The sequence below is a fragment of the Octopus sinensis genome, linkage group LG3, assembly GCF_006345805.1.
Source record: "Octopus sinensis linkage group LG3, ASM634580v1, whole genome shotgun sequence".
NCBI lineage: Eukaryota > Metazoa > Mollusca > Cephalopoda > Octopoda > Octopodidae > Octopus > Octopus sinensis.
This window is the reverse complement of record NC_042999.1, coordinates 73,003,783-73,023,306: the sequence shown is the minus strand read 5'-3', so window position 1 is coordinate 73,023,306 and position 19,524 is coordinate 73,003,783. Positions and strand designations below refer to the sequence as shown.

General features: G+C 36.8%; 1 protein-coding gene across 3 annotated transcripts in view; it reads right to left on the bottom strand.

The window, feature by feature from the left end:
- Positions 1-19,524, bottom strand: part of LOC115209531 (platelet binding protein GspB) — a 198,199-nt gene that overhangs the window by 12,201 nt on the left and 166,474 nt on the right. For all 3 annotated transcript variants that reach the window (XM_029777962.2, XM_036501084.1, XM_036501086.1), the window contains 10 exons: positions 18,407-18,498; positions 16,936-17,976; positions 14,628-14,789; positions 12,399-12,621; positions 9,881-10,040; positions 9,219-9,378; positions 5,965-6,081; positions 4,786-4,908; positions 3,182-3,645; positions 1,597-1,747 (listed from right to left, as the gene is read on the bottom strand). In XM_029777962.2, coding sequence (XP_029633822.1) covers positions 1,597-1,747; positions 3,182-3,645; positions 4,786-4,908; positions 5,965-6,081; positions 9,219-9,378; positions 9,881-10,040; positions 12,399-12,621; positions 14,628-14,789; positions 16,936-17,976; positions 18,407-18,498 — 2,693 coding nt within the window. The remainder of the gene's footprint in view (positions 1-1,596; positions 1,748-3,181; positions 3,646-4,785; positions 4,909-5,964; positions 6,082-9,218; positions 9,379-9,880; positions 10,041-12,398; positions 12,622-14,627; positions 14,790-16,935; positions 17,977-18,406; positions 18,499-19,524) is intronic.

The following is a 19,524-nucleotide window of genomic DNA, read 5'->3' as shown; positions in this document are numbered from 1 at the left end:
TATCCATTAGTGGGTAATTTGATATCGGAGAAGGGAGGCAAAAACTTTTTTAATCACAAACTTTACTAATTGATTGTGCAATCCTTTGAGAAATACTTGTCTTTTTTTTTTTTAATTATTGTTCTATGGTGAATACTGAGAGTGTGAGTTGTACTAGGCTATAAGAAAAATACTGTAATGTAACAAAGTACTGTCCTCAATTAAGTAAAGTTTAGCATATTATTACTGCTTCTTATGATGATGCCAACAGAATTTCAAGTTGAAATAGTAAGGTACTTGATAATATATTGTAAAGTATTTAGAATGGTGCTTAATCCTTCATGTAAATGGAGACAGAAAAATTGAAAACTATATTTCCCAAAAGATTTAATAATTAAGATAATTTCAAATAGGAATTGTAACTAGGTAATTAATCAAGAGCCTTACAGATGATGCTTTAATTGTATTCTTTTAAAAATAAAAATGAACACAACATATAAAGATAACAAAGGCAAACAAAAACATTTTTATCTTTGTTGTCGAAAAATTTGGACCTGAACTAGGAATCCAAAAATGACATCCATGTATTATCATCACATCAAGATTTTATTTAAGATACTGAATTCATTGTTTTTGTCATTAAAACAGTTTAAGAAGAACAAAGCATAACATACAAACATATATAGAAATTGGTTTTTTTCAAAACCAGGAAGTTTTCTTAAAATTCTATTGGAAAACTAGCAAAAGTCAAAAAATTACTACCGACAAATTACATCATAGTTTATACCTAATTTCCCATGAATTTGTATTTGGATGATTTTCTTGAATGTTGAACCTCAAGAAGATCACAAGCTAAGTTCCAGCAATACTCTGCCATCATATGCATGTGCCATCTACCTTGATGGAAACATTCTCCTTGCTTATCACTTGTGTCACCAAGATTTTCAGGGAATCTATCAAGGTGACTGTGGCAATAGTACAGCTCTTTTGAAAGTTCTCCAGCTTGTTGTTGACTATTTCAGCACAGTTAGCTGCATTACTGTTACCCAAAAAATCATTTACAACTATTACAAATGAATTCCATGCTGCTGCTTCAATGCAAGTCCTGATTTGAGGCCCATCGAATAATCCACTTTTTATTTTTTCACTGCTCAGACCAGGAAACGTGCTGCAGCTATAGTGAAAGCATGGGTAACCTTTATCCAGAGCTTTAGCAAAGAGCTTCATAATGCCAAATTTGATATGGAGTGGAGGTAGGATGATTTTTACCTGGTTAAAATAAAGGCTCTTCAAGTCTATTAAAAGACCCTGGATCTTAGGTTCTCTGTAGCCATTCTTTAATCCCCAAATGTTTGCCCCTGCCTCTTAATAAAATAATATATGAATCATAATAAATAGCCATACTAAATTTCACAGGTAAACAATGCATTTTTTCAGAAAAACAAAGAAAATTGCAAAAATTGGGGGATTTGGTTATCTTGAAATCTTGAGATGATGGTAAAAAATGGATTCTATTTTTGGAGTCAACATATCAAAAAAAAAAAACTTCAAGAAACCTTCAGGTAAAAACGTGCTGACAACAAAATACTTGTTGGGTTGTGTAACTGATAAACTTACAAGGTGCTCTGTTGGACCAGACAGTCGATAAGCAGTTGTCATAAACTTCACTAAATCTTGCATGTGAATGAAACCTTTCCATACAAGGGGACTAGAGGGAGAGAACTTCACTTTCTTCTCCAATCCAGACTGCAACACTGAATCTGGAGACCTGAAATAAAGTCAAATACAGCCATTGATTACAGAAGACTAGACCATAAGGACTAACTTTCATAAAGGAAAATTCTAAAGAACTTACAACAGAAAGTATAAGCAGCAATAATAATTGTCATTATACTTAAAAACAAACATACATTTAAAGATATATATCCTGTAGTAGAGGTATTATAAATTAGTTTAGCCTATTAGGAAGGACATCCACTCAAATATCTATGTCAGAAGCAAGACATTGCAGAACATTGCTCACTGACCCATTGGATCCTGCAGAGCAACTCCACTTATGTCAACACAAAAAGCAGCAACAAGGCAATGGTGGTGGTGGTGGTGGTAATGACAACAGAGATTATTTGAACTATTATAAGGACAATGCTCTGTTCATTCCAAAGTTGTACCCAATCTTAACTAACAGGATCTTTTTAGTAACCCAACTCCCATGAAATTACATAGTAAATTTTGTTTTATTTGTACTTCATCCTATCGCTATGTTTATGTGAATACATCAACATTTGTAACAGCTGTAGTATTATGAATGTGAAAATATTATATCAAAAAGTAGTCTATAAAATAGAACAAATTAAGTCATCAAAGGCAGGTAAAATTACATAGAAGATCCTCACTGTTGAGGTTGATCTGGTTGAATATGTACAGATCACTGACTATAGGGCAAAAACAGCAGGGTGGGAACTGAGGATATATTCCAAACATTTGCAACAGATTAACAGTGCCCAAAAACAAAGGGGGGCAAGGTGCATTCTGTTATAGTGCAGTAGTCTGATTCATCATTCGTGACATGCATCCCATTATAGTAACAACACTGGTACTGCTACATTTATTGTCGAGTGTGTCTTTTAGTGAATAAATTCATTTTGTGGTATTCAAAGAGTTGCTGACAAAACCACTTTATAATGAAATCATGAGGGAAGTCACAGCTGATAAAACTTCATCATACAGAATTAGAAAGATTGAATTTATATTGTTGTTCATCATCATCTTTAATGTCCATTTTCCAAGCTGGCATGGGTGGAACAGTTTAACAGGAAATGATGGTTTAGAAGATTGCACCAAGCACCAAGTCTGCTGTGGCATGGTTTCAAAAGCTGGGTGCTCTTCTTAATGCCAAGTGCATGTTTTTTTACATGGTATCAGCACACAAATGAGGCTACCAAAGTAATTCACAAAACAAAGCCTTCAGCTGAGGTGGGAAGCAGTATTGGTGGGAGGGGGGCTTTATACCTGTTGATGAGAGGTTAAAGTATGATAGCGGGACAAGAACAGATATCTTGCAGTAGGGAGATACATGATTACCTCAGCTGGGAAAAAAAAAAGAGGATGGTAGTGATGTGTCAAGGTATATGTACCCTCAACTTTCATCATGTTTGTAATTATTCCAAAGTTTCAGTTGGGTGATAAATCATATACTACATACCTTACAGTGACATTTCTGGAATTTGAAGAACTTTTCATGGCACTAGGACGTGGGGAATTTGATGCCTTCGATTCACTTGTTGTTTCTGATTGTGTTACAGAACGTATTGTTTCCATGATAGTTTTCACTTCGTCATCCTTAAATGTATCTTCTTGTACTTTTGTGATTGTCTTGGGGGTTGTCTTTTCAATCTTTGGAATGGCAGGTTTTCGTTGATTTTTATCCAGTATTCCTGGAGAAGAACTTGTGGAAGGAGCCAGTGCTTCTTTCTTTGCCTTTTTAGCAAGGGGCTCATCAGAAGGCGGTGGTATTTTGCCTGTGCATATCTTACAATTCAAGTCAAATAAATGCTTACGATGACAATCAGTTGTGTCAGTGACTAGGTCTCCAACAATGTCCACTTTCTGATCAACTTTAACTTTCTCTACAGGAACCGGCTTCGCCTGGTAATGTATAATAGAGGTCTACAACTTACAGTGATGTGCTCTTATCAAAAAGTTTAAGAAACAAAATCACATAAAAAACAGCCTTTTTAAACCAAACAGGTTTCATAAGAAACAAAAAATAAAATTTTAAATCGAGTTTGATTAAATACAATTATATTTGCACAAACAAAAGCAAGAGCATGTTATAGTTGGGGATGTCTAAAGTTTCAAGCAGAATACCTACTCGGCAAAGAGTACTTAGCTGAAGAACCCAATTCAAAACATTAGTTTTTATTTCATTTTCTGGCATAACAATATGGCTATAAAATTTCCAGAGGCGATTTTAAACAAACACTGTTTCTGGCTCACATGTGTGAATTACTTTGGTATTCATCTATCACGCCTGGAAGAATGACCAGCTAAACTGACCTAGATTAGGACATAAACCACGAAATGAGGAGCTCCAGAAAGTAAACCTTTATTGGTTTTAACTCTGCACCAACCCAACTGTAAATTATTAGAGTTTTTATTATTATCCTAATGTTACATATCTGCCAACTAGAATAGGAAACAAGTTTTGGAGGAGGCAGTGGGAATACATCATTTAGAAAGTGCTTTCAGAGCTGAATGCCCATCATATACTTAAACAAAGGAACCTCTAAGTGGTTATTCAATCTGCTAGAAATGGAAGTCAAATTTCCTTATTTTATACTTTATAGATTTACGTAACAAACACCATCCGAGCGTGGCCGTCTGCCAGCCTCGTCTGGCACCTGTGTCGGTGGCACATAAAAAACACCATCCGAGCGTGGCCATCTGACAGCCTCGTCTGGCACCTGTGTCGGTGGCACATAAAATCACCCACTACACTCTCGGAGTGGTTGGCGTTAGGAAGGGCATCCAGCTGTAGAAACACTGCCAGATCCGACTGGCCTGGTGCAGCCTTCGGGCTTGCCAGACCCCAGTTGAACCGTCCAACCCATGCTAGCATGGAAAGCGGACGTTAAACGATGATGATGATGAGATTTAGGGAAAAGACACCTTTGACAGGAAGCAATATTTCAATGCAAACAAAAACCGTTAAGCAATTGTGTTGTATTTAAAGGCAAGAAGGAGATTGTACTGAGTGTTAAATGGTAAAATAAAATTCCAAAAGGTGAACATGATATTAATATTTACCTCTAGTGTGCTTAAGTCTTCACCAGCAACATCTACTTCACCTTTGTGAGTTTTCTTCACCACGTGACATTTAGCTGCATCTTGGATGGCTTCAACCTCTCTCTGTTCAATCATCTCCAATGTCTACAAACACAAAACCCAAATATGTTTACAGTGTTTATGTGTAAGAAGTTGTATTTAATTTTACATTACAGTTTAGATGGTGACATACTTAAGAAACTATGTACAAATGTATATATGCGTATGTAGAGCCATGCATATACAGATATGTATACACAAAGATATGTGTGTGTATCATCATCAACATTTTACACCTGTTTCCATGCAAGCATGGGTTGGACAGCTTGACATGAACCGACAAGACCATGGGCCACACCAGGTCACATAGTCTGTTTTGGCTTGGTTTCTATAGCTGGTTACCCTTCCTAATGCCAACCACTTTACAGAGTGAACTGGGTGCTTTTTTATGTGGCACCATTACCAGTGCTTTTTACATGGCACCAGCAACAGTGCTTTTTATGTGGCACCAGCACTCACACCAATGCTTTTGTATACATATGTAAGTGTATGCTCATTTGTTCTGACTCTGCGTTCTTAGATTGAATCCTATTGAGATCAGCTTTTGGGGCCGAAAGATAAATGTCAATCTAGGACAGTGGATTAATAGAATATTTTCCTCCTAGACATGTGTTAAAACACATCTTGGGTTGTGAATGGTGCCACTGGATTGTACAATGCATGCTGAGTCTTTTCATTTCACTGGTTATGAAAATTAAATCTGACATACAGTGCCTCATAAGAACAAAACTATTATTAAAACAGTATATAGCATGTATGCTGGTGTGCATAAAGCTTGGTTAAGCAACACTTAAATAAATAATATTGCATGAAGCAGCAATGAATAAAATATATTCGTGTAAAATTAAATTTAGCATATTCCAAGTGTATTCAGATGTGAGAAGATCTTCCACTGCAGTACAAGTCCCAGAAGAAAACTCTCTTCTGAGACATATATAAAAATACATTTTGGGCTATGAATGACATCACTAGATTGTAGGACACATGAAATTTTGCATCTTTTTCAGATCATCGGTTATTAAAAAATCAAATCTATCAATCACAGTCTGACAAGAACAAAATTATTCTTATTAAAACAGCATATGGCAATTTGAAGCTTACATGTTTTACTTCTTTCTGTCTCCATTGAGAAAGCTCTGGTGAAGCCAGTTCATCAGCTGTCATACGAACAAGTCGATAAGGTTTTATCTGTTTATTAAGAATTTTCCGGAACAAGCCCTTTACAAAAACAAAAAAAAACAATAATTTTCGATGAAAAATAATTAAGGAAATATACACAAGAACTATCTAACAACAGATCAAAGAAATAACACTTGTAGAACTTACATCCTTAAAAAGAAAGAAGCCAGATAGAGAACAGTTAATGGATAACAAGTGATATGACAAACCACCGAAGAACCTCTATAATTGTCAATCAACCTTCTAGAAATAACCAAATCTCCCTCAAATTTTACACTAGTGCTTTGAAATATGGATGAATATAGCAGACAGTTTTGAAATATAATATGCCAAAAAATTATTATTTTCCTTTAAAAAAAAAACACAACAATGGTTATGTGGTCATGCCATAATATTACTAACTACATGATCTGGACAGTTGCTCTCAAATTGGAGAACTGAGGAAAACTACATTTAAGGACTGAGTCAGGGATTTAGGAACAGAAACCTAATATGGGTAGCTTAAAATAAGAGGGGCACTGCAATACTCTTTTATTCTTTTACTTGTTTCACTCATTTGACTGTGGCCATGCTGGAGCAGCGCTTTTAGTCGAGCAAGTTGACCCCAGGAGTTATTCATAGTAAGCTTAGTATTTATTCTATCGGTCTCTTTTGCCGAACTGCTAAGTTACGGGGACGTAAACACACCAGCATCGGTTGTTAAGTGATGTTAGGGGGACAAACATATACACACATATATATATAGATATATATATATATACATATATACGACGGGCTTCTTTCAGTTTCCGTCTACCAAATCCACTGACAAGGCTTTGGTCGGCCCAAGGCTATAGTAGAAGACACTTGCCCAAGGTGCCACACAGTGGGACTAAACCTGGAATCATGTGGTTGGTAAGCAAGCTACTAACCACACAGCCACTCCTATGCAATAGGTGAGTTCAAATAAGAAAGTGGAGTAGCCAGAAAGAGGATTCTGTAGAGTAAAATCTATTAATAATAAGCAACAGAGAAAACACAATCACAGCAAGTTATATTAGTATAGACTGGTTTTCTTCTAAATGTGCTCCAAAGTACAAAACAGTGCAACAGATTATAAATATGAGAATAGTGCTCCACTGAAATTTGTATTTGACACCATATAATAGACTCAACAACTGCTAAATATTTATATTCTATGTTAAGGCAGTTTTAGCAATTTTCTTCAGAGGTTACTGAAAATTTTGAGTGCTGGTAAGCTGGATGGCTGCACCAGACTCCAGTCTGATCTGGCATGGTTTTCTATGGCTGGATACCCTTAACAGTTTAAATTGAACTTATTAGTGGTGTTTATTTTACTGACCTTCCTGATTTGAAAAGACAAAAGGCAGTAAACAGTGATTTGAATTCTCAAAGTGAAATAAGGTAAGGCTAAACTGCTGCTCAATTCAAGTTCACTTCACTTACACCTGGTACTCCAGCCTGATAAAGTCTTCAGTGGTGGCCCAACAACACATTTTCAAATCACAGATAATTGAAATCAACAGAACACACAACAATCCATTGGAAGGTCAGTATATTCTTATCAACAACACTATGTTGTACAAGTAATAAAGATACTTATTTCACAAACAGCTCAGTTGACTTAGCTGTAAATTTATGCTGCAGGAGAGAAATAATTACTCGAAGTAGCAGAAGCTTACTTGCTATATTTACATTATATAAAAGCAAAAGATTTTGGGATTTTTCCAGTAACCCAAATAATTATAAGATTCCGTAACACCTACTCTCTCCTACTTTTTCATTTTCAACATTAACTATCCAAATGTCATTCATTAGCACAAGCTAATATGTACAGATTGGGTTAGGTGCTCAATACGGCAGCTTCTATATAGACGCTTGACATCCTGGAAACAGCAGCTGATTTCTTCCTCAAATCACATCATAAATAAACAATATATTGGACAGTGTAATTCCCAATGAGCTAGTCACAACTGGAATACCTTTTATCATAGGTCTATTTGATCAGGAATGATCTGGGTCTAAACAGCAGCAACTAAGTTTACAGCTGAAGTCATTCAACCTGCTAGAATTAACAGTTAAATTCCCTTCTAATCACACCCAAATATATATTAGAACAGGACACAATGGACAATGTAGTGATGGATGGATGTATGGATGGATATATATATACACACACACACATGTGGTCAATAGTATTTATTACACTAACACTGTTTCTATTTCATATTTCAATTTATTCTTATGTATGCACTGTCCAGGCATACCAGCACATAGTTTTCACACTATATGTATATAAGTCATGGACTGGCAGTCTATTCACCTCCAATTCGGTTTGGGTACAAGATGTAGATAAACGACAAAAACATTGATGTCCATCACTCTTGATTGGAGTTTGGGATCAGTTGTCTTGCCTGTCCATGGCTTTCAGGTGTTTTAACACCTGGTGCATTGAGAGAGAAATTTCCACCATTGGCAACTGTTTTGATTTGAATATATTTCAAAATTTGTGTTTAATATGAGAATTAGACAACTTCCAGTATGCTGAACAAGAGTAAGAATTAAATATGCCAAATTGTTTTTACAAAATTAGTTCCATTTTACAGTCTGACTTTGTTATGAAATAAAACTAAATACCCTCAAGTGTTTAGTCCAGCACCCCTATTGTTTCTGACAACTCACTATCGTCACATGGTTATGTTAATAATAATTTCTGACATTGGAAGGTATAAATAATTACTGGCCATACTTTGCTGATGGACTCTAATACGACTAAAACATATCCAGAGTTATTGCCATACTACCAAAGATTAAACCTTTTGAATATGTTTTATTTTTAATTTCAATTCCGAAGTGTCAACTCTTGACCATAATTAGTCAGGAATATATATATATATATATATATATATATATATATATATACACACACATGATCGATTCTTCTCACTATGGGAGTAATTTTAATGAATTAAAACTTAGAACCCACTTCATTAAATACTATACAGCTTTTAGCTGGTATATTATCGTTTTTGCTACTCCAACATTTAATAATATCTTGTTCCAATAATAAATAAAATGCTGCAATACATGACGCTGTGTACATTGTATAAATCAGTTTTAAATCTAACATTCAGTTTCACAGGCTATTTATTTCATGTCGCTTTCTATGTACTTACCTTATTGTTGCTATCTTTAATGTTGAAGATGAGACTGCGGTATCGTGCCTTGTATTTCTGACCACTATCATTATACAATCGATGCAACTCTTCCTCAATGTTTATCACCAAATTGCGTATGCTGCTATTGTGATGATTGATATCATTAGCTTCTCGTGCCCTGCAACAGATAATATCATTAACTACTGGTTGTAAACAAAGGTTTATATAAAGGTTTGATAAATAACCATTTGGAACTGAGCAATTGATAAGGTGTTGACCTCCAATTTGAACCTAAAAATCATGTTGTTACAAAGTGAACTTCTTAACAACAGAGTAAGCCCACACCTATGAAAGTAAATTTCAAAACAATGATTTATTGTCATTACAACAAAAGACTTAACTACAATCAAAGAGTAATTTGTGATATCAATAAACAGTTTCCAGTCAATATATATATATTTTCTCTCCTTGTTTTTTTCTGTGTCCCTTTCTGTAGAAGAGCGTAAGCTCGAAACGTAAAAGACCTTTTCTATTCCTGAGTGTTATACTAATACATCTGTTTGTTTTGTACACCACATGTCTTTGTCTTTTGTTTTTTTCATAAACTCTCCCTATATATATATATATACTAACCATCAAAGAAATGCCACAGAAATAACTATTTTAACATGATAGTTTACCTATTTGACAAAGCCTCGTGCAGAGACTTTTTGACATTAAGTCGTACATCATCTGGTCCTTTGGGAACTTGGTTTCCTTGTTTAGGCTCAGGTTCTTTCTTCTTAGGTTCTGTAGAAATTTTCTTTTCAGGCTGGGGTTGTCGTTTATCCTTATCTTTTCCTGAATGAAAGACATAATACATGCAAGAAATAAATATACTCGCCAACAATACTATCAATTTAAACAGATTTGAAAATACAGAATAACTGAAGAAGATCATACAAAAATGTATTCAACTAACCCATGCTAGCATGGAAAAATGGACATAAAAATGAATGAATGAATGAACAAACATATCAGCCAACACTCACAATAAACAGTCTGGTATAATATGATCATCATCCTCATCATCATCATTTAACATCCATTTTCCATGCTGGCATGGTTCGAATGGTATGGCAAGAGCTGGTAGGTTAAGGACTGCACCAGGCTCCATTATCTGTTCAGGCATTTTTTTTTTTTATGGCTGCATGCCTTTGTAGCAGTTGACTTTGGTGCTAATACACCAGTCATTGGGTATGACTCCTTCATGTATCACCTGATTGACTATACAGCTAACTAGACTATAGCCAACACCACCAAATATTTTAAGCATCTCTGCGGTAATTCCTGATGGGCCAGGGGCTTTCCCTGTTTTCATACCCTTAATTGCTTTATCTACCAAGGTACTGTCTATTCAGATAGCTGGTTCCTCTGTTGGGTCAACATTCAGCAGACTCTCTTTTTCCCATTCATTCTCTTCATTCAGCAACTTTTCACAGTGGTGTCTCCAAGTCTCTCTCTTTGCCGCATCACTAAATGCAAATGAGTCATCATCTATGTGGACACATTTCTCTCCTATGACATCATGATTCTCTCTCACACACAGTCTTGCAATACGAAACACTTCAAATCTTTGGTTCTCATGATGCTAAACATTGGCAAATTTTTTCTTATATGCTTCCCCTCAGGCTAAGTAAACCTGTCTCCTAGCTTCCCTTCTGGCAACATTCTTCCAGTCCTTCCATGCCTGTTTCTTTTCCCTAATGGCCCTGTCAACTACATTGTTTCACCACCACATTACCTTAGGTCGAGAGGGGACTTTGCACCAGCCACAGATCTGGTCAGTAGCCCTCAACAGGTTGTCCTATAGGAACCTCCAATTGTCTTCCACATTATGTGATGCTATATCCTCCTCTTCTTTGTCAAAAGTTTTGAGTCTCTAGATCTCTGTCCATTCACAGTATCCTTAAACTTCCAGACCCTTCTTTTCCATGCTGGTTGTCTTCTGGACATCCATTTAGCCCTGATCCTGAAATCACTAACTACTAACCTATGTTGTGGGGTGCATTCTTCACTTAGGAAGGAATTTATAAGTAGCCATCTTTCCCGTTTCCTGATGAGGATGTAGTCAATTTGACTAATGTGACCACCAGACCGGTAGGTTAATAAGTGACTGGTAGGTTTCCTGACGCTAGTATTACAGACCATAAGATCATTTGCATCACAAATCTCCAGCAGCCTGGTTCCCTCCTCATTGTGGGAATGAAATCCATAGCCACCATGTACACCATGGAAGCCTCCCACATGTTGTCCAACATGCCTATTGAAGTTACCAGCCACAAAGAGAAGGTCTTTGTCATTCATCAACAAGGTAGTCTGCAAGAGGGTGTCATAAAATTGGTCTTTCTGTTCATCTGGTGGCCCTGGCTGAGGGGCATAAGCTAAGATAATGGTTGCTAATCCATGCTGCAGCACAAATCTAAGCTTGAATAATTATGTTACGAAATATTAAGCCAAAATACTCCTATACAGAATTAACTGGCCTGTGTGTGTCTGTGTTTAACTAATAGGTTCAGCTTTTAATGTCACTGTACAACACCCCTGGTCAAGAGCTTTCTACATTTAACAAAAGCCTTGTGAGAGAAAATTAACAGATAGAAGCTGTACGACTGAAGTCGCTTGGCTAAAAACTTGTTAAAGAATAAATTAACGGTTGCTCTACTGTGTTTTGACAATTTTGTCGTCAACTTCAGTTGTTTGGCTCGTTTTCAATGGACAAAATATTGCTACCAGGAGTTATTCCCCTTACTCGAAATTTATGCTAAACGGGCTTGCATTGTGGAAATTCGTCTTTTGGAAGTAATTTTTTTATATTGTATACCCCTTATTTATTTATCTGTTTATTTCTAAACTAAACACTGATCGGAAGTGATTGTTTAAAATATGTATAAAACTCTCCTATCAATAGTACCTGCATTAGAATAGTGCTCTCTTCTATCAAAGACTGAATTGTTACTACTGGATAAGAATGCCAAAGAATTATTACCAAGTTTTGGTTTAAATTGGACTTTATCCTCATGACTGTTTTTTTGTTTCTTTTTACCCCTCATTATAAAAGATACAACTGATGAGATGAAAGGAGCCAACCATCCCAAACAACTAAAACATAGGACACCTTGCCAATACACAATAAAAAAAAAACTTAGCGAAGATTACCATAAAAGGGAGGTGTCTTGTGGAGACCCTGCGATGGTTGCAGCACCTCAAATGTAGGATGTTCCGTGAGCCACTCTCTGAGCACAGATTCCGTGGGAGCTGTTGGCCCAGTTAAAATACGACCACTCTTCCTCTCCAGCACCACCACTTTGCTGTTGCTTTCCTTCTTCAGAGATGGCAGCAGCTGTGGAGTTGGCTGCGGGTTTATGGATTTTTCACTCGGCTGGAAAACAAATAATAGCAAATGGTTAATATATTTCAAAATACTTAGATATACTTCAAAAAATTTTAACAATACAAACAAGGCAAATAATAGAAGAGAGTGAAAGATTTTTTAATAAGCAAGTTTATTATTTACATAATTTTCTAAATTCTATTTTCATATTCTTTTGTTATATCCTTATTGTTGTAGTGGCTCTCTTTGACTGATGTAAACCCCACCTATTTGTGTTATTATCGTGGACCCTTATGGGCACCAGCTACAATGACAATACTAATAAAGGCAGCAAGCTGGCAGAATCGTTAGCATGCTGGACAAAATGCTTAGCAGCATTTCTTCCAGTTTTACATCAAGTTCAAATGTAGGTGAGGCTGACTTTGTCTTTCATACTAATGGGGTTGATAAAACAAGTACCCAAGTGATCACTAGAGCTGATGTAACCAACTTCTCCTCCTCTCAAAATTGCTGGCCTTGTACCAAAATTTAAAAGAATAATTATTTCTGAACAAAAGCCTAGTTTAGTTGCATGCATAAACTGAAAGAAGAGTCTAACAAGTCAATCAATCTCATAGCAGACCTTGACCAAATTTGAAGATAGATATTAATCATAAACAAGTAATTTTCAATTAAAACACTCAAACATGATTATCAAAAATTTGTAAACTTTAAACACAGGCTCACACACACACACACACACACACACACACACACACACACACACACACACACACACACAGGTATCCAATTCTAAATGTTTTCAATTCAAAATACTTGGCCACAAACATGTCCAAGTATCAAAGAAAAGAGAGAAACCTTCCAGAGAACATAATGTACAACACTTTTGGTTGAGGTGCTTCCTTTGTCATTTCAGTTATTTCTTCTCATGGTTGCAAATAGACTGGAGAGATATTTGTGTCATACTACACTGAAATATATTTGTCAATGGTATCCCAACCATTCATGACTAGACACAGCTTTAATAATGCCTGTTAAGTCAACCCAATGACATAATAGCCATCATTAATACTAAGAAATTGAATCTTAACATAATCAATACAAAAAACCCTTTAAAAACACATTTCTAAAGTAGAAAACCTAAGCTCATAGTATATGAGGGATCTTCCTGTGGTATAAATGAAGGAAGGCTGGGCAAGAAATTAGATAGATGTGCCTCAGCAAGCTAACTGATGTGGCTTCAACTCAAAGGAAGGTGCTCACTGACAGCCCAACAACCCATTAACCTTTTAGCATTTAAACCAGCTGTATCCAGCCCAAATATTCTATTTTGTTTTATGTTCAAACCATCTAAATTTGGCCTCCTACACCTACTCTCCAATGTCAATCTAAAAATAAATAATCACATCATCAAAATCTTGGAAGTTACAAGATGATGTATGATTAATTCAAAACAATGTGAATAAATAAGGCACGTGGCTTAGTGGTTAGGGCATTCGGCTCACGATTGTAAGGTCGTGAGTTCAATTCCCGGCGGCACGTTGTGTCCTTGAGCAAGACACTTTATTTCACGTTGCTCCAGTCCACTCAGCTGGCAAAAATGAGTTGTACCTGTATTTCAAAGGGCAGGCCTTGTCACACTCTGTGTCATGCTGAATCTCCCCGAGAACTACGTTAGGGGTACGCGTGTCTGTGGATTGCTCAGTCACTTGCACGTTAATTTCATGAGCAGGCTGTTTCGTTGATTGTATCAGCTGAGACCCTCGTCGTTGTAACCGATGGAGTGCTCAAACATTTGACAAAGTAAACTGAATGCTAAAAGGTTAAAGAGATACATGTGTGTGTGTTTATGCAAATGTGTGAGTGTGAGAGAGAGAGTAAGTGCATGTGTGTGCATGCGTGAGGGAGTATGTGTTTATGCGTGTGCGTGAGAGAGGCCGTGTGTGTTTGTGCATGTGTGTTTGTGCGTGTGAGTTCAAATTGGCTAATTTAGGATGATGAAGGCTATACTACCATTTCACATATGAGAAGAGTAAAACTTAGACAAAACTCACTTTCTGGCCAGTTTGCTGAAAGTGCCGTTCATTCTTCAACAATGCCAATGATTCCTGAGCATGTCTTACAATGCATTCATCACTGCAATAGACAGATCCTGTCCGAGCATCCTTTTTACAACCAGCACCAATACACTGTTGAAATGTCCGTTTCTTTAGATCCTGAAACAACACAAAGATAATGGAATAATCAAGAAAATAACAGGCTGAGTGCATTCGTCCATTCAATGTCAGTTTCTTTATGCTAGCATGAATTAAACATGGCGGTATTTGAGGAAAGATTTTTGCAGCTGGATGCTCTCCCTGTCATGATTTCTTATTCTACATGTCTTCAAAACACAGAACCAACCACAATGTCAACAAAGAATATTAACACATCACCATTTTGCTCAAGCAAAACTATGGGGTGTCCACATTCATGCTTATAATAATGATGATACACACACACACACACACACAAGAGGCTCCCTACAGTTTCTGTTTAACAAATTCATTCACAAGGCACTGGTCAACCTGGGACCATAGAACAAGACAAGACACTTCCTTAAGGTGCTGTATAATGGAATTCATCATTATCATCGTCGTTTCCATGCTGGCATGAGTTGGACAGTTCGACAGAGGGCTGGCAAGCTGGACCAGGTTCCAATCTAATTTGGAAGGTTTCTACAGCTGGATACCCTTCCTAACACCAACCAGTCCAAGAGTATAGTGGGTGCTTTTTACATGCTACAGCAGCCAGTCAGGTAGCACTGGCATCAACCTCTTGAACAGTACTTCTTACGTGCCCGTCAGGTGGCACTGGCATTGGTCACACTCAAATGGTGCTTTTTACATGCCACCGGCACAGGTGCTAGTCAGGCAGCACTGGTATCAGCCACACTCGAATGGTGCTTTTTACATGCCACCAGCACAGGAGCCAGTCAGTTGACACTAGCATTGGTCCTGCTTGAATGGTGCTTTTTACATGCCAGTCAGGCAGCACTGGCATTGGCCACAACTACGATTTCACTTGGTTCAACAGGTCTTCACAAGCATGGCATATGGCCCGACAACTGAAAGGTGCTTTTAAATGGGCCAATTATGCAACACTGGCATCAGCCATGGCTATGATCACACTTGGCTTGCCAGGTCTTCTCAAGCACAGCAAATTGCCAAAAATCTCAGTCACTTGTCATTGCTTCTGTGAGGCCTAACATGCAAAATTTTGTGCTTCACCATACTTTTGAAACTGACATAATAATAACTGAGGTTATTTACAAAGAAACACATTTGGATTCTTAAAATTACTGCATTATTCAATCCTATTAATTCAAAAATATTTATGTCTAACTCAGTAAGATATCAAATACCCAACTGGCTAAGAAGTTAACAGTTCTAATCCTGTCACCAGCATTGTCTTATGTTTTCTATCAAGACAACTCTCAAGTGATCGGGGACGGGGGTTGTTAGCATCCTTTCATTTTTAGCAAAAAATATCTTGAAAATCTCATGAGCCGCTGCTGCTCAAGTCAGACTTTAGGCATGCAGAGGTAAATCTGGTTTGCTTATCATTTATGTTATACTTGTATCAGTCATTGGACTGTGGCCATACTGGGGTACCACCCTGAACGATGGTAATCAACCCACAGTACTTATTTTAAGAAGCCTGGTACTTACTCTATCAGTTCCTTATGCCAAATTGCATTTACAGAGATGTAGACAAACCAACAACAGCTGTCAAGTGGTGGTGGGTGACTAACACACACCCACACATGTATATATATGTATATGCACACACACGCACGCATGTGTGTGTATATATGCATACACACATACACACACACAATGGGCTTTCTCACAGTTTCTATCAACCAAATCTACTCACAAGACTTTGGTCAGCCCAGGGCTATAGTAAAAGATGCCCCAGATTCCATGCAGTGGGACTGAACACAGAACCATGTGATTGCAAAGCAAACTTCTTGCTATACAATCACTTTGTTGGAGAAAAGTGTGTTTTTAAAGCTGTAAATCTTTCTTTAATAATCAGAAAGTACATACATTAAGAATAGTACTCATTATCAAATAGACAAGCAAGTTGTCTAGACAGAGGAAAAAAGTCTCCAAACAACATAAACAAAAAAAAAATGTTAAGCAATAACTATGTTTAAATCATTCAAAGTTAACTGAAGTGATATATTACCATCTAAACTGACAAAGAGTTAATAGCTTGTATCTTGTCAACATTGACTGTAACTGTAAATAGGTTCCCTGAAAGAAGAGAGGGCAAAAACTCACACAAAACTAACCATAAACACAAAGGGATAATTACCATGTCTTTGAAATGAAGAAGTTTTTTCTTCTTTGCAGAGTCTGATGTTGGAGATGTTTTCTTTTCATTTTCAGTACCAGTGCTGGACGATACTTGAGCAGAAGACACTTCTGGTTTGCGAGGGGTCAGATTTCCAAACGACTTAGTGCTCGGAGAATTATTTGCATAATCTTTGTCTTTATCTTTGCTGTCTCGCCTGTCACGCTCTTTCGAAGAAGATTTGTACTTATCCCTGCTGTAATCTTTCCTGTCCTTATATCTCCGCTCCTTGCTACTAACCTCAGCACGTTCTTTTGAATTCTGGCGGTCTTTAGCATCTTTAGATTCATAGTGTTCTGTCGACAGTTTCCTCTTATTATCTTTACTAACAGGAGTCTTCTGCTTCTCTTTCTCAGTGTCTCCATCTCTGGAACTTTTACGAGGTATTTTGCTTTCACTTGGAGCTTTCTTTGATATAGAAACAGGAGTAGTGTTTGTAGTGGAGACAGAAGTAGTATTTGTAGTGGACACAGAGGTGGTGTTTGTAGTGGATATGGGGGTGGTGTCTGTAGTAGATATGGAAGTGGTTTTTGTGGTGGCTACAGGAGTGGTCACTGTAGAAGACACAGGTGTTTTCGTAGTGGACACAGGAGTAGTTTTTGTAGTGGGCTTTGTAGTGGACACCGGGGTTATCTTGGCAGCGGGCACAGCAGGAGTCTTTGTAGTGGGCACGGGAGTGGTCTTTGCAGTGGGTACAGTTGTGGTCTTTGTAGTGGAAACAGGAGTGGATTTTGTTGTGGACGTGGGAGTAGACTTTGCAGTGGACACAGGTGCAGATTTTGTAGAGGACACAGAAGTGGGTTTTGAAGTGGTCACAGGAGTGGTGATATGTGTCAATGCTTCCTTTTTATGTGTAGCTTCATTACTAGCAGCAGTTAATTTTTCTTTCTTGGCACTCGACGTTAGCAATTTTTTAGGTGTTGTGGTTACATCACTGTTGTTCACAGACTCCTTTGAAGCTGCTTTAGAAACATTGGGTTCACTTGACACAGATTTTTTATTCTGTTAAAAAGAAAATAGTACAAATAAATCAAGACAAAAAATATTAATGTTGTTCACATGATTATTCATTACAGCAATTTTGTTAAACTATGAACAGTATAGTTATATTTCATACAGAAACTTTTGTAACTAAAACATACAAAGACAGGGCATGCGTACAGGTCATATACCATATGAAGAATGGAGGACACAACTGAGACACTAGAACTTTGGATTAAATATGTAATAGTATTTGTCTCGACCTTCTAAGTTTGGATTTAAATCCCGCAGAGATCAAGTCTGACTAATTTCCAAATTTGGAAATGTATAGAAATAAATGTTTAATATTTTTGATTTGTATTTTGAAAATAAATTTAAAACTTGGATAGAAATTTTAAAAAAAACAATTTTTAAATTTAAAGACAAAATGGAAAACAGTTTGCAAACATACTTTGGTTTTCTTAGTTGATTCACTGTTGTCTTCTTTTGATTTGACAACGGCTGTAGATTTATCAGATACTGATGCATCAACTTGGACAGGAACTACAGGAAAGAAAAATCAATAAGGATGTTATACATATTTAATAAGAAAAAAGTATTTTCCATGACTGAAAATGAAGAAAAAATAACAACAGCCAAACATGGCTGTGTGGTAAGAAGCTTGCTTCCCAACCACATGGTTCCAGGTTCGGTCTCACTGCATGGTCAGGTTTTTTTCAACTATAGCCCCAGGTCGACCAAATCCTTGTAAGTGGATTTGGTAGACAGAAACTAAAAGAAACCTACTGTGTGTGTATGTGTACGCGCATGTGTGTGTGTACGCACATGCATGATTGTGTTCATCCCCCACTATTGCTTAACAGCCAGTGTTGGTGTGTTTATATCCTTGTTACTTAGCAGTTCAGCAAAAGAGACAGGCTTAAAAAGAAAACTAAGTAGTGAGGTCAATTCATTTGACTTCAAATCAGGTGCTTCTGTTTTTGTCCAGTTTATTTAGTTGAGCTTTCCCATTGGTATCTCTAAAACTAGTGAAACAAGCATGCCTAAAATTATGTAGCAAAATTAATTTTTGTTTTTAAATTTTGTTCATTTAGCAAGTTATTTGGATATATGGTCTAGCCATAGTTTATTTTAAAACCAAAATACTATAGAAATAAAAAGACATAGTAACACAGTAATACAATTTCTTTCAAATATTGGCAGGTCTAGGAGTTACACAAGATATATTCAAATACCAAATTAAGAGATTTATTTTCATACACTGGCTTTTTGGTTAATGTTAGTTCAAATAATTTTTGGATTATGCAATAAAACGGGAGGTAGGATGCACATTAAACTTAAACTTACTTGTACTATGTTTTTGTAGCAACCTTAAAAAATTTCCAGTCCTTGGAATTAATCTATTAATCTTGACACATTTTTCTCTCACCATTTCTTTTCTCTCTCTCTCTCTCTCCTTATATGAGATATTTTTTGTTTGTTCCTTCTCAAGCCATGCCTGGCTCATAATGGGCCGGTTTCTCGGTTTCATTGGCATATAGGTTCCCCACCTGGATGGGACGCCAGTCC